A 15,649-nucleotide genomic window follows, 5' to 3' on the forward strand; every position below is an offset into this window, starting at 1 on the left:
AATGTTGTGTAACAGATTTTTTAAATCATTTTGTAACCCCCCCAAATTTATCTTGGGACACCCAGGTTGGGATCCACTGGGCATAGGGATTGAGTGATTCACACTATTATGTTGCCTTATACAGTATGTCTCTGCCTTCTGGATCACAAATAACAGAATAAAACATTTACTTAATCATCAAATCAGAAGAGTTAGGTCAGTGAGATGTGAAAACAACTACAAACTGAAACTGTGGCATGCGATTTAGCCCTGACTTGTGTACTGCTGAGCCTGCCGATATTCTTATGTTCAGTTTGGAGAGGTCTCCGGCTGCTGCTCTACAGTATATATTGTATGTGTACGTACAAACTATTATCTGCAAGTGTACAATGTCATTTAATGTGTCGTTTAGAATACAAAGCAGCTACTCAGCACTGCAGAGGATCAACCAAGATCTGGAAGAAAAGATCCACAGAAATGTAAGTGTGTGTGTGTGTGTGTGTGTGTGTGTGTGTGTGTGTGTGTGTGTGTGTGCGCGTGTGTGCGCGTGTGTGCGTGTGTATGTGTGTGTGCGAGTGTGTGTGTGTGTGTGTATCCAGTCATAATAATTCCCAATGCTTTCACTTAAGTAACTGCAGACACAGAAGAAAAAGAAGCACAAAGTAAGTCATGAGGTTCAGACATGGTGCAGAACACTTGGAGAGCCAATTTGAATATCAATATGCCCTTCTGTTGGTACCACTGACGTTAATTACGGCCTATTACAATTGGCTGTCCTCCTTCCAATGGCAGAGTGATAGCAAACCCATTGTTCTTCAGTGCGCCGCACCTCACTTCATTTGTTAGACATTGCTTTTGCCGGTGGAAAGATACAATTAACTAAGGCTGCCGGAGAACACTGTATGACAATCAGGTGTCTCTTAGCTGTTGAATAGACAGATGAAAACGCTCAGCGAATGGGTTTGTTACAGCACAAGATAATAATCACCACAGCCCTCGTCGTGATTACGACGCTACAGCAGCGAAGTACCAGGTCAATAAGGAGCTGAGGGTCAGCCGGCTTTTTGTGAGAAGAAAAGATTTCTCTTTTTTTTTTAAATAAACGGCAACAGCTTTTTTTTTTATTCTCGTGAAGCATCCCCATCAGCTGGTATTCATTCATCTAATGTATTTCCTCCTCAAGGGTGAAAGAGGAGCTGAGTAAGTCTCTCTGTAATCGTAAAGCTTGTTTACTCTAGAGGTGCCACAAACCCATCTGACCTGTGGCCCTGCACAACTATAGAGAATGTAATTACAAGACAGATTAACACAGTGATATAGTTTGAGTGTGCTTCTGCTTGCACAGCTACACTGTTCAACGGCCGAAAAGCCTGAAGAATGAAGACATAACGTTTGGCCACTAGGCCACATTTAATTCATCATAGCTGTCATATAATACTAACTTCAAACACTGGCAGGAAATCAGCTTGAAAGGCAGTAAGCAATGAATTAAAACTTCAGCAGTGCTTCACAAAGAAAAACCTGGACTCTGTTTCCATCAGCCAACAAGAAAATAACTTTTTCTTCTGTGGACTGCTCAGTTTACTGACGTCATGGTTTCTTGGTTACCCATAGAAACCAAAACAATCCAGCTACAGTATCTCTTCCTGCCACTTAAACACTCTCAATGTGTGATAGTTGCTTAGTGTTTTTTTAGTGTATCCATCCTGTGTTTATATTTAGAGCCAGAATCTAATACATAATCTTATAAAGAGGAAACAAAATCAGTTTATATTATACTTTTATCAGGGTACCAACTTTTGAAAGCTGCTTTTTAAAAGCTTCAAAAAATGAGTAAGTCAGTGAATCCTGTTTCATTTGGAGGAAAAAGTACCCTATAGAGATATTTTGCTGATTTAAATCCAGATCTGTGTCATGCCGGTGTGGGCAGTGTGTTTAGATGAATGGTGTGGGGCTTCCCTCCAAGGTCAAGGTCAAGGTCAAGGTAACTTTATTATCCCTGAGGGGCAATTATTTGTACAGCCAGCAGACACACATAAAGATAAGACAAACAACAATACAGCGAAACATAAAATACCCACAATATCTAAACCACAATGTGCCCTGGTACCACAATCCAGAGCTTGGATTGGACAACGTCTGTTGAGATCGTGTATAGTGTCATCCAGGGGGGTCCTGGCAGACCTCAGCTGCACTGGCGCCACAGAGGGAAGCAAAACAACATTCATCTAAATGCACTGCCCACACAAATATGACACAGAGCTGGATTTAAATCAGCAATATATCCTTTTAAGTGACAAAATATTAATAATAAACCTTGACAAAAGACAATTCAAACATCAAATACATTCAGTTTTACGGATCCGAAACATGGAAGATTACCACCAACATACTCAGACTATAGACAAACTACAAACATTCACCAACCGCTGCCACCGACACCTCCTGGGAATCTACTGGCCAGACACCATCACCAACACCAACCTGTGGGAGTGCACCAAGCAAGAACCCTTAGAAATTTGAAGCTGTGAAGCTAGATACACAAGCTAGACATATACTCAAAAAAAAAAAAAATCAATCAATCCATCGCCAAGCAGGCATTAACATGGAACCCACAAGGCGAGAGGAAGACCTTGAACCACCTGGAGAAGAAGCACAGAACAAGAGATTAAGGCTGAGGGGCTGTCATGGCAGCAACTGAATCGAAAGACACAAGACCAGATAGGATAGAGAGCTTTTTTCTATAGTTTATGTTCCTCAGAGAACACAAAGGCCTAAGTAAGTAAGTGGACATAGACCGGTCATGGCATACAGTATGTGCTCAGTGTTGTGAATTACCGTAATGGATTTGATTGGTTAGGAATCTTTAAAAAGTGAATGAGTGTTGTGTGTGGTCAGAAAACTTTGCAAATCAATGTGAAAATCCAAGTCTTCTTTCCAGTCATTTCTATAAACCACTCTCTTGTTGTCAGTCTCAGCACCACGACGATGAGAAGCGAGCCCTGAGCAGAGAGATCATCGTTCTCAACAACCACCTGATGGAGGCAAAACTCACCATTGATAAGCTACGAGAAGACAATGTAAGAGCCTTGTTATATTGTCATCTTTAGAGAACAAAATAAAGCAAAGTAGCTCTACCTTTGTTAACCTGCCTTAATAATAATAATAATAATAATTATAATAATAATAAATAATTAATTAGGTACAAGCGGCCGAAATGGGTTTCCTCAGGAGGGTGGCTGGTGTCTCCCTTAGAGATAGGGTGAGAAGCTCAGTCATCCGTGAGGAGCTCGGAGTAGAGCCGCCGCTCCTTTGCGTCAAAAGGAGCCAGTTGAGGTGGTTCGGGCATCTGGTAAGGATGCCCCCTGGGCGCCTCCCTAGGGAGGTGTTCCAGGCACGTCCAGCTGGGAGGAGGCCTCGGGGATTCCCCAGTCAGAGCTGGTTAATGTGGCTCGGGAAAGGGAGGTTTGGGGTCCCCCTGCTGGAGCTGCTGCCCCCGCGACCCGACCCCAGATAAGCGGACGAAGATGAATGGATGGATGGAATTAATTTTCCTCATTATAACAAGATACTTTCAAGATACTTGTTTTTTTAACCTTCATAATTCTGCACAAAAGCAATAAAAAGGTGACGTTTGCAGCTGATTTTCAGTTTTCAAAGCAAAGCAGGCAGAGTAAGTTTCCGGTGGTTGGAATAATCAGTGGGGATGATGCTCTAGTGAATACCCATCCCTAATGTTATTTATTGTCTTTTAATTGTGTCTCCATAGGACGTGTACAGGAAGGACTGTAACCTGGCTGCTCAGCTTCTCCAGTGCAACAAATCTCTTTACAGGGCGCAGCTCTCCGAGGTGAGACCTACACTGACATGGCATTCAGTCTTGTAATCAAGCTCAAATGTTAATTTTGTGTTGAATTTAATGCACATTTTCTAAATAGACAGATATTTTTCCTTGTTCCGTCAATTTGGTCACATATCCCTAGAGGTTTAACAGAGTGTAACAGAAGAGTGCATTTCAATTTTTACTTTACAAGCAACCAGGGGTAACCTTCTTGCCCTGAAATTCAATTTGCACTGAATCTTTCAATACAACGGTAGCCAGGTAAAAGGGAAAGATTTGGTGAAATAGCTGTGATTTGTGAAGGAAGAGGAGATGTGAGTCAGGTGTCTTGAGGAGCACTAAGATGAATTTTCAGCTCATGACATAAAGATGGGCAAGAAAATGTGCTGTATCAACTATAACTGAAGGTCATCCTGCCCTTTTGTGAGGCAGAAGAGATAAGAGACAAGACATGGTGGAGCGGTGACTGCTGTAGCTCACTGCACCAAGGCCGGAGATTAGAGAGGTGAAGCGGTTTTCTGGCAAAATAACCTTCAACTGAGAGAAGTGAAAGAGGTTTTAAAAAGTTGGTAGCTAATTTAACACAGCTTAACATGCTACCTGAGAAAAGATATCTATACATATTATTATTTACTTTATAAAAAAATTATGCCTTGAAAGCCACAATTTATATGGTCATGGGTGAATGGAAAATTATATGTTATATTTGCCATTCGAGTGTGGTTACAGCAAAAAATAAAAAGTGAAATGTTTTTGCTTATTTATATTTACCTAATGTATTGAAATTATTACAACATTATATTTCATGTAGATTCATGTAAATACTATTATTATAGTAATAATTCTGTCACAAATATCTGAGGCAAATTCAACAGTCACTTACTTATTTAGGTTTAAAGCTTTGCTTTTTATTAAATATATCTTTTCCTCTTTTACATTTCTCCATTTATTGTATGTCAAGCGGGATAAATATAATTTAAAATGTACAAATTGCAAACATAAACCAGTGATGGAAAGTAATTACTTGTAAGTACATTTACTCAAGTACTGTACTTGCATACAATTTAAAGGTATTTGATTTCTATTTCATGCAACTTTTTGCTTCTACTCCACTACATTTCTGAGGGAAACCATGTTCTTTTTACTATACTACCAGCTGCAACATTAAAGTAATGCTTACATATTAATGCATCAATAATTAAAAAACAAATATATAATATATGTTGTTTTGAAATGGGCCATTCTGCATAATGAGTAATTTAACTTTTAGTACTTTTTACTTAATTTTGATTCAAATACTTTTATACTTTTACTTCTGTTATTTTAAATGCAGGACATTAACTTGTAACAGAGTATTTCTCCACCGTTGTATTGCTATTTTTACTAAACTAAATATCTGACCACCTTTGCTTTTCCTCTTATTAAATCCTTTTGGAAGTGAACTGAAATTACATGCAGGCTTTGATATGAAAAGTAATTATAGTAGTTATAGCGCATAGCCAAAATATAATGTTTGCACCGATCTGTGAGACAGTAGTCTAAAGTAAACCAGGGCTCGCAAGTCTTTCTCCGCCTGTCACTCAATATGCAGCTCAGTCTGAGTGTAATTATACTGCACTGGGGTTTAGTAATCATGTAATTGTTTGACAATGATTAAGCATGAAGAACAACGGGAACTACTTCAAGGCAAATTGTGCACGAATATCAGGGGCAGCTAACTGTTCAAGGAGCTAAAACAGCAAAAATGTAAATTTAGAGCACACTGCAGCATCATCATGCTATCCTGCTGTTGCCTGTGAAAAGAGTTGCATGTGTGTTTTAACACCAGGCCAGCTTGGTGCCACTTTCTGCTGCATCAGCCCTGGGCCTTGTGCCTCACCCATGTGACAAGGGTGGCTTTTAAAGCTGGCAAATGAAAAGAATGTCTCTCCACGTTTTGGCCCATATGGCTGAATGGAAATATCAATGTATTTGATTGCATAAGGCTCATAAAATATTCCCCTACACACAAACACATACACACTCTTGCTGTACACACTATAGCATTTTTTTATAGAGTAAAAAACTGTTATGCAGGCTCACTGCCAAACATAATGGGGGTCAGAGGCTATACATGCACTCTGTATATGTCCATATCTCCTGTGGGTGGGAGCTAATTGAAAGCATATTGATGAATAGTGCTGCAGCATTTTGAGGAGTGCAGTGGCTCTTCAGCGCCTACTGAAGTACTTCAGTCATTTGTTTTGCTGCAAAACAAACAACCAGCTCGGATTTCTATACGCAACATAAAAGCTAATCGTGATCCTGTTCAAAACAAGCCCAAATGAAAAATGTCTGAACTGTAATTAAGTGACATTTAGTTTAGTTCAAGTTGTAATAAAACTGTTATGATTAAATGTCTTTTCATGTTAGTCTTCACTCTATCTAAAACGTTATTATTAGCTCACCTCTCATTGCCAATTAGGAACAACTGACTAGATTCCTGTTGATGATGTGCTGCAGTTGGTTTAATGCTTGTTGCTATGGAGAGGCATAGATAGTGGACGAAGGCTTTATTTTAATTGAGAAATGCTCGGAAGTGAGCGTCTTTCTTTTCCAAGAAAGACGACTTAGTTCGCCTTTTTTTTCACATATTTAGTTCCCTTTATTAGGCTCTTGTCACAGAAAATGACATAATGACAATTATTCTAGTAAAGTCAGATACATGCAGATGTGTTTGTTGTGGTGACATATATACTACTGTACTACGTGACATACTGTTAGTGAGTTTCGAAAAAAGAATGTTTTTTCTTTGCTGCAGCTTTTACTAAGCAATACGAAAAATACAAAAGCAACTTACAGAACAAGAAATGGAACAACAACAAAAGCACGCACGAGACATGTGCATACTGTCAAGAAAAAAATTAGATAGCAGCAAAATAAATAGGAATATCAATATTGGGTTTTAGTTTTCTGTTAGTCTTAGATATAAAGTTCTAAAATAAATCCATCAACTAGAAACAAATTAAAAGAGGGATCTGTTGGGCCACTTGCATATGTAAATGTGATATTTATCATCCAGTAAAATAAGTAAATTAATAAGATCCAGCAAGTAAGTAATGAAAAAAGATGCGTGTGGGAGTCTGGCAAAGAAGAAAAGCTTGCAGATCTGCATTTTCAAAACATAAGAGCATGACGTCAGCTGATGACGTGTCTCTGCTTTCATATGCTATTTAATAGAGTGTACAATGTTCAAAAACTGTTTTAACACTAAATAGAATAAGGTGCTTAGAATATTCTATGAGAATTTCAAAGCCTTTAAATGTTGTAGTTTGCAAAACCATCCTCAAACAATCGTCAGTGCATGTTGTGAGCTCATGCTACAGTACAGCTCCATCTGTAGGAGCAGCGACACTTGAATTACATGGATTTTCCTGCCCTTCTTTTTTCTCTGACACTTCTAGCTGCCTGCTGATTTTCAGGAGCGACTGACCATGCACATGGAGGAGGGTCCTCTCTGTCACACCTACTCCGACTCTGTCCCGGCCTCTCTCATTGGCAAAGTGCTCGAAAAGCCAGACGAGGCCTGCAGCAGCAGCCAGGCCTCCCGCTCCCCCAGCCCCCAAACTCAGGACCATGCTTTTATCTTGGAGAGCTTGGGACTGGGAGAGCGGCTGGGGCTGCGCGCAGCCTACAAATCCGACCTGTACAGTAGTGACACGGCCCTGTACTGCCCTGAAGACCGGCACCGCGAGCGGAGGCCTAGCATGGACCTCCACGGTCAGAGGAAGCTGCTATACGGGCCCCAAAACTCCACCGACAGCAACCCAGAGGAGGGCTCGGTGGGGTTGAGGGCTGGCTTCTCCCAAGAGCACTTTGCTAAGTTCCCTGCCGCACTGGGTGCAGGCTCCAGCTCCTACTCCAGCTTCAGCGGAGGGGGCTCTGAAGACAAAGGCAACGGCCCGCCCAGCAGTGCAGCATCCTCCCCGCACCACCATTCCCTCTACATGGAATGGAGAGATGCAGGGGACTATGAGAGAAAGAGTGACTCATCCTGGGAGAGAGACAGTCCAAGAGGCTTTGCCAACGCTCATCCCTTCCAGCAGACGGAGCTGAGCCACCACCAGAACGGCAGCTCGCCCGTCTACAGCCGCACCATGTCCTCCTGTTTCAGCGAGCCCTATGAGCCGCTCCCTCCCTCTTCATCCCCAAGTGTTGCCTACGGAGACAGTCGTCGAGGCAGCACATTAGCCCCCGAGGAAGAGGAGCTGATTGGCCGATGGAGACAACTTAGTGTGGAGGACTTAAGTGCCCACACCTACCGCAGCCCAGGCCGGGCTTCACCTTACAGCTTCTCAGAGCAGCACTTCTCCGTCCGGCCTTCCAAGATCCGACTTGGCCCGCTCTACAGCAGCTTCCAGGAGGGCGCTGATTATTACCATCACGGAGCAGGTGTCATGGACCCTGCCATGGACCCAGTGTGGGTAGGAACCAGCCCCAGCCCCGAATGCAGCCCAGGGCTGCGGCAGGCGCATAGCCAAGCCCACCTTTACCGGGCCGAGGACAGCCAGGGGTCGGAGCACAGCCTCTACCACTCAGGGAGCTCCAAAGAAAGGGAGGGTAACATGGCAGCTGGCGGCCAGAGCACAGATTATGTAGACCCCAGTCCTAACAGCTCCACCGAGTCTCTGAACCAGAGGTCCTTGGAGATGGCTGCAGAACTGCAGCACTACCAAGTGGAAATGCACAACCTGCCTGCACAGCAGGCGAGCCAGTCACCACCACCCGTCCCACCACCTCCTCCTCCGTACAACCAAAAATTTGGCTCCCTGGGACTTTCCAGAAAAGACAGTCTGACCAAGGCCCAACTTTATGGAACACTTCTGAACTGAAGGGCTTTTCCATCAGGTTTATTCTTTGATAGGACACTAGAGGCAAGGCCCTGGTATGTCCAGCTACACCCTTCTGTTGCGACGATCATTTTAATAGAAAATGGTTTAAATAGCAGCAAGGGGCAAAATAATTCAGTATCATGAACATGGAACTATTGCTGATTATTTAAAAGCTTTGATCGTATGGCAGTGGATGGCAACAGTTTACACTACAGTTGCCCTGAACAAGTAAGTCACGTTGTAAGAGTTGGATGTGGGGCAGTGGGAGGAGAGGAGCTCAAGCGGCCCATAACATTTCTAAGAATGTGTATGTATTTAAATTAATTATATACTTGTAACTAAAGTTTGAGTCATATATTTTGAATCTAGTTGTCAGCGAGAAATACATCCAAAACAATCAGACAAAATGCAAATCTTCTAAAAACTTGTATATAAATTAAAAACCAATCCTATATTCGAAAACTCAGAGAGGTATTTTAATTGAGAATTGACGCCTGTATAAACTGCACATAAATTCAGTCATTATTTTTAATGGACTGAAACGGTGTTGGCCTTGTGAGGATTTAAATGTGAATGTTGAACATTGGAAGACAACAAAATCAATTTATCACTTAAATGAGAAATGTTTTTCTTCCGTTGATTGAATTTGACAGTATCGGTGGGTATGTTATAATTGTTTTTGATGGAACGTTTTGAGATCTGTCTTAGCAGTCAGTATTTACTCTATTTTTGCTCTTCTATATCCCATGGAGAGGTTTTCCTTCCCCCCATTCTACCTCAGTTTTGGATGCCCACACCCCATCAAGCCACTGTAATCCTGTTTTTTTGACGACAATGCATGTTTATATATTTTGGTTGTTTTGTTCAGCTAATAAAGCACAAGTTATACATATACGCTCCCAAGACTTCCTTTATTGTTTAAATGGAACTGTGTGGGGATTTGAAATGCACTTTTAAGTACAGTCGCATATGATCGGTTGCTGTTTTAAGATAATTACATGTCTGCTGATTCAAGTCGAGTGATTGAACCGAACCCTTCATCACTCAAACTCACATTGCTGCAGCCATGTGGTTCGTGTCTGCTGAGTCACTACCAAGCCCTGCTTTATCACTGTTGTGCATTTAAAAATAGGTTTGTAGAGACGGATTTTGGCCAAGATCAGCAAACTCAAAACAGAAAGTGAGTTTATTTTTGTGTTCTAAAGAGTCATCAAGAAAATACTACTTACGCTGTGAGTTTTTGTGATATAAAACACACTAAATTACGTTGGCAGTAATTGCTCTTCTGTTGTATGATACAAATGTCATGCTTATATTACATATACAGTGGGGGAAATAACAACTACACCTTACAATATAAAGCTCAAATATATCCCTAGAATAAATTCCACTTTTGTGAAGTTTCATAAATTGTGGCAGAAACCTCATGATCCAACTCTTTTTAGGTCAATATATTGCAATAGCTAATTAATCACTTAGTGTATCAGTCTCTCAGATTTAAGACTTTTCTCTGTTGTAAAGTGAATATCTTTGGATGTTAGTTGGACAAAACAAGACATTTTAATTTCTTTAGGAAATTGTGATTGTGATTTCTTTGTATTTTCTGCTATCCATAGACCAAACAATGACAATAATCCGCAGATTAATCGATAACTGTTAGTTGCAGGCCTAGATTTAGCCCTCTCTCTATATTCAGCATTCTTAGCAAACTGTTGTTTTATTATCATATACTGTATGGGGCAGTGATTTCAGAAATGGACTTGTATTTATTCTTATGCATCTGAATTTTACATTGTATATATTGCTTTACCTTCTTCCCGTCCTTCCTGCGAAGGTGAGAGACAGTAATCCATCCACAGGAGGGAGCCACAGCGCAGCAGCATCTCACTGATCTGCATTGTCAACCTTATTGTTAAATCTCCTCCAGACACAGCAGAAGTTATTTACACTTCAAACACATCAACAGAGGGAAAGTAGATTAACAGCTGCCCTGCAAAATACATGCTTAAGTATGCACAAATTTAGCATTCAAGTAGAATAGCTAAAATATGCTTAATATATGCTTTTCTGAGGAATTGTACAGCACAAGCAATAATGTGACCTAACAATGGAGGAGAAGGTGATAACTCAGCTTGGCTTTGATGGATGCAAAGAGGGAGATGAGTTTGATGTTGATGTGTGTGCAAATGACTGGCATAAAGGAAGACAAGGAAGAGCAAGGTGCTATCTAGGTTTTTCATTCATAAACAAGACGTTTGCTGGATACAACTAATTATTTAGTTTTATTAATACTTCCAATACTTCCTGTTTGCACTGAAATGTTTCTGAATTTCCTTCACTGTTTTAAAGTAGTTTTGACAGGAAAATCTACTGTTAAGCACAATGTGTGGCCTTTTTGGATTTTCTCCCACCTTCCTGAGTGTCTTACAGGGAAGCCAAAAAGTCCTAACTTTATGTGGATGTTGTTGTAGTCTAGATGCACTTTAGTAACTGGGTTATGGCTTTCTGCAGTAATCTGATTTTCTGAAAGAAACCCTTTCACCAAACGGGTAATGGGATTAAAGAAACATGATTTCCCCAGCTAAATTTCTTCAGGAGAACACAGATTTCTTTGCCATGTATACGGGTAACCAGGTTATTTTTATTGGCTGTTTACACAGACGTGCGTTATTGCGGAGCAGGTAGATGAAAGGAGAAATCATTTCAACCAGCGATGCATCTTCATTTAAACCATAACTTTTACATTTTTAAACATTCTCTGGTTAACCGACTGCAAAATACACACTCTGCACTCAAATGTACAAACTTCATTGGCACAATATATCATTCAATTATTGATTGCATCCCCAAAATGGTAATCTGTCTTTTCACAAGCCATCTCCTACAGAGCAATGTCTGTGGGGCTGCTAGAGATTAAGTAGTTTGTCCGAGAACACCTAAGTACCGTCCACAGTACGAGCGAGTCCGACCATCCTCCTGCTTATGTCCCACAGTTTCTTGGCTGCCTGGTCATCTGTAGCTTTTGCCATCAGCTCTTCCTCCTCACAGTTAGCGAAACACTTCCCCGACACTCCCTCCACCTCAGGGGAGCAAGCCAGATAGAGAGGAGTCTGGGCCCCCTCCAATGGACTCTTGAAAAAGAGTAGCGAGGCGAGGTAGAACAGCGGCTTTGCCAGGAGAGGGATTTGAACATGCCTGCCCAGTCTGGTCCTCACGATGCCCGGGGTGAGAGCGTTGACTGTGACGCCCGTGCCCTCCAGCTGACGAGCCAGTTCGAGTGTAAACAGCAGGTTGGCCAACTTGCTCTGACTGTAGCAGAAGGCCTTATCATAATTATTTTCACTATTCAGGTCGTCAAAGTTGATGTGGCCGTACTTGTAAAGCTTCGAGGAAACAATGACGATGCGACTGGGAGCCGAAGTCTTCAGGAGGTCCAGCAGGAGGTGAGTGAGGAGGAAGTGACCCAGGTGATTGACACCGAGCTGCATCTCAAAACCATCCTCTGTCTTAGTGTAGGGACACTGGTAGAGTCCTGCATTGTTGATGAGCACATCAATCCCGGATTCCTCCTAAACGGTTAAAGAAAATTAAAGCATTTAAGACTCCACAATTCAGACATAGAAACTTACACCAAAATACCGTATATACTGTATATAAATATAAGTAGCAGTGATCCCTGTAATTAGCCACCTGTAGCAGATGATGTATTCTACATTTGTCACAAGTGATGCTACCGCTGTTTTGAACATGCTTACCTAACAGACCTTTGCAATTTACCTGGCTGCCTTTGTTAAAGCATTAATTCATTACTTTTTTTAAATAATAACACAGACATGGCTTCAACTGTGAGACAAATTAAAGAGTCTCATTTGGAAGCAGAAGCAGTTAAATGAGTTCCCATGTTATTATTTTCTAGGTGTGTGTGTGTGTGTGTGTTTAAGCCAAAAGGACAAATATTTGATGGCTCCACGTTTTCGCGTGGAATAATTACCTGCTTATCTTTGTCTTACAAAATAGTAAATTGAATAGTTTAAGGGATTAGACTGTTGTTTGGACAAAACAAGATATTTGAAGATGTTACATTGGGCTTTTGGAAATTGTGATTAGCCACTATGTCACTATTTTCTGGTGTTTAATACGCCACAAATTGATTCATTGTTAGTTGCAACCCTAGTTAAAAGGTCCCATGGCATGAAAATGTCACTTTATGAGTTTTTTTTAACATTAATATGCGTTCCCCCAGCCTGCCTATGGTCCCATAGTGGCTAGAAATGGCGATAGGTGTAAACCGAGCCCTGGGTATCCTGCTCTGCCTTTGAGAAAATGAAAGCTCAGATGGGCTTGCTCCTTATGAGGTCATAAGGAGCAAGGTTACATCCCCTTTCTCTGCTTTGCCCACCCAGAGAATTTGGCCCACCTATGAGAGAGAGACGTCATGGCTTTCAAACGAGCAAAGTGGCAGTTGGTCAAGCCCACCCCCCAAAATATATCACTATTCTGCCAAGGGAGCAACCTTTTAGCTATGCTGTCATACTCTCTCATCCTTATAATCAAATAGGAGATCAAACCAACGTTTGTGTGTTAAGGGGCAATACTGAAGTTCAGCACCACGGACAGTCCCCTTGCAGCTAAAGCATACATGTAATGCTTTCCTTCCTAGAATGAACTAGACATCACATCAGTCATTTAAAAAGCTAAACTGGTCGGTATCTAGTAGGCTAAACAACCCCTGTCAGCTGGAGAAACGGTGCCTAACTTCCCAACCCCATGTATCATGCCACTTACCTTTTTAATTTCCTCACAAAATTGTCGAACTGATCTAAGAGAAGCGAGGTCCAGGTGTTTGATTACCACCTCCCCCTGCTCTGGTCCCGCTTGTTTCTTGATGTCCTTAGCTGCCTCCTCGGCGCTCCGCTGGTCCCTGCAGGCCATGATGACCCGGGCATGGAGCTTCAGCAGCTCCCCGGCCAGGGCCTTCCCTATCCCGCAGTTAGCCCCGGTCACGATGACTGTCTTTCCTCGCATAGTGTCGGCCGGATACCGGAGCAACTTCATAGCTTTCTGCCGGGGGAACAGACGACGCATGAGGAGCAGTACCCCACCGCCGACAACAGCGGCTACTACCACCGCAGCGGACATGACAGCGGGCTTCGGTGACAGGTCGGCAGGGACGAGATCTCTCGGTGGCACGGTCACCCCGGAAGTACTTTATACTCTAATTTGTCAAATGTGTCAACTATATATCGTGGGTATTATATTATATTTCTATGTTTGCATAACTAACACATGCCTTTAATTAAACAAGCGGAGTTAAAGCAAACAGTTAAAGTTCAACGGTCGCAAAGCAGAAATGTAGCTGATGCTGGACTAACCCATACCCTGCGTTCATGCCACCTCGGAATAACAGGCACCGCCCCCGTGGTTACGTTGTTTTTCCGACTGGTAGCGTTCACATGGTCGGGATCATAGATGCGTGCTCTTCTTCTTCTGTTATATTGCCGTTTGGCATAACAACTTTTTGCATTACTGCCACCAACGGTCGGCCGTAGCCGAGAGCACCAGGTGTGTGAAAACATGGAGGCCACAATAACAATAACAAAAGATTTTCTGCTGTTTTCTTATGCGAGCATCCAAACAGCACATCGCCAGGTGTTTGTTCGTGTTATCTGCAGGACAACCAACGGGAAAGGACACGGATAATGTGTTGTTGTTTTTTTATACGTGGGCCTATTTATGAATAATTTGAAACATATTATGTCTGTGTATGTTTCTTGGAAGAGGCATTTGTCCACAATAAACAGTTTATTGTCATTAAAATATGTTTAGTGAACCGAAGTTGCCTCCATCAAATGTCAGTTGTCAACAACGCGTCACCAACTGGGAAACTCAGGTATGAAAATCCAGCCCGAGCTGCCTCAAACAACAAAAAGGCTGTTAAAACTGTCAACATATGGTCCTCTTTCTCTTTATAATGACCTATAAGCTTCCCCTAGCAATTCTGTTTTATATTATGTTTATCGTTTTCCTTGTTGTATGTTATGTACATGTTGGCTATTCACATGTGATTTGTACCCTTTTTTTGCAATAAAAAAAATAAAAAAATCCAGCCCGAGTTTCCGACCTCTGATTCCCACAGGAAGTTACGTGAATGGTGACGTTTTCACTCGGAAAAACGTTTTTCCGACCATGAACACAGGTTTTTTTTTTTTTTTTTTTTTTGAAATTTTAAGATTTACAAACAAACATGGCTGCATAAAACTTTTTTTAAATTTTTTTTTTATTTATTTATTTATTTATTTTTATTAAATCAGAACATATAAATACAAACAAACAAGGCACAATCACAAATCCATCTAAAAAAAAAAATAGAACTGTTGCCTCGGGTCGAGCATATAAAACAAAACCTAGGAGCTTATATCTTACAAATCAGCCTAAAAAGTGATATAAAATAAAATAAATAAAACATAAATAAATAAAGAGAAGGGGCTATCTCAAATTAAATTAAACATTTCAAATAAATCAATCAATTCAAGGGCTTTTTTATCTTTAACCCGTTTCAATGACTTGCACAAAAGATTGAACTCATTCTTCCAATGGATCAGGGAGGGTTTGGTCTTAAAGTATCTACATTTATGTATAAAATGTTTTCCTAGCAGCACCAAGTTGTTTAGAACAAAATTCTTATCTTCAACAAAGACACCAAACTTTATATCCTTCATTGTCAGAGATGGTATCTCAATATCCCTGGTCTGAAGCCAGCTCTGCAGATCTCTCCAGAAGGATTTCACCGACTCACACAGAAAAAAAACATGTTCTAAATCCTCAATTTCTTTTTCACAAAAAACACAGTTATTAGTACCAATGTAAATGTTGTTCATTACTTTGAAATGTGTTTCTTTCACTTTAGGAGAAATAGGGAGTGTTAGATACATTGTTCTTAGTTTAGTGATTGAAACTT

The 15,649-nt window shown here is 41.2% G+C and overlaps 2 protein-coding genes across 4 annotated transcripts in view; one reads left to right on the top strand and one right to left on the bottom strand.

Annotated features, from left to right (window-relative positions):
* The window catches only part of si:dkey-174m14.3 (brain-enriched guanylate kinase-associated protein), a 37,647-nt gene extending 28,084 nt beyond the window's left edge, over window positions 1-9,563 (top strand). For 2 of the 3 annotated variants that reach the window (XM_028605580.1, XM_028605582.1), the window contains 4 exons: window positions 392-458; window positions 2,952-3,059; window positions 3,749-3,829; window positions 7,264-9,563. In XM_028605580.1, coding sequence (XP_028461381.1) covers window positions 392-458; window positions 2,952-3,059; window positions 3,749-3,829; window positions 7,264-8,691 — 1,684 coding nt within the window. In that variant the 3' untranslated portion in view covers window positions 8,692-9,563. The remainder of the gene's footprint in view (window positions 1-391; window positions 459-2,951; window positions 3,060-3,748; window positions 3,830-7,263) is intronic. The other variant, XM_028605581.1, reaches the window with a different exon arrangement.
* A 1,747-nt stretch (window positions 9,564-11,310) lies between these two features.
* Window positions 11,311-14,114, bottom strand: rdh14b (retinol dehydrogenase 14b). The gene is made up of 2 exons (XM_028605257.1): window positions 13,477-14,114; window positions 11,311-12,260 (listed from the first exon to the last, which is right to left on the bottom strand). Exons 1-2 carry the CDS (start codon window positions 13,828-13,830, stop codon window positions 11,628-11,630), a joined length of 987 nt encoding a protein of 328 aa, XP_028461058.1. The 5' UTR covers window positions 13,831-14,114; the 3' UTR covers window positions 11,311-11,627.
* Window positions 14,115-15,649: the final 1,535 nt, after the last annotated feature.

Source organism: Perca flavescens, chromosome 18, assembly GCF_004354835.1.
Source record: "Perca flavescens isolate YP-PL-M2 chromosome 18, PFLA_1.0, whole genome shotgun sequence".
Lineage (NCBI taxonomy): Eukaryota > Metazoa > Chordata > Actinopteri > Perciformes > Percidae > Perca > Perca flavescens.

What these genes read in the sequence shown, in the direction of transcription:
- rdh14b (XM_028605257.1), bottom strand. Translation starts at nt 13,830, where the DNA reads ATGTCCGCTGCGGTGGTAGTAGCCGCTGTTGTCGGCGGTGGGGTACTG. An exon ending in TTTGTGAGGAAATTAAAAAG is followed by an intron (nt 12,261 to 13,476) that starts GTAAGTGGCATG and finishes TTAACCGTTTAG; the next exon opens with GAGGAATCCGGGATTGATGT.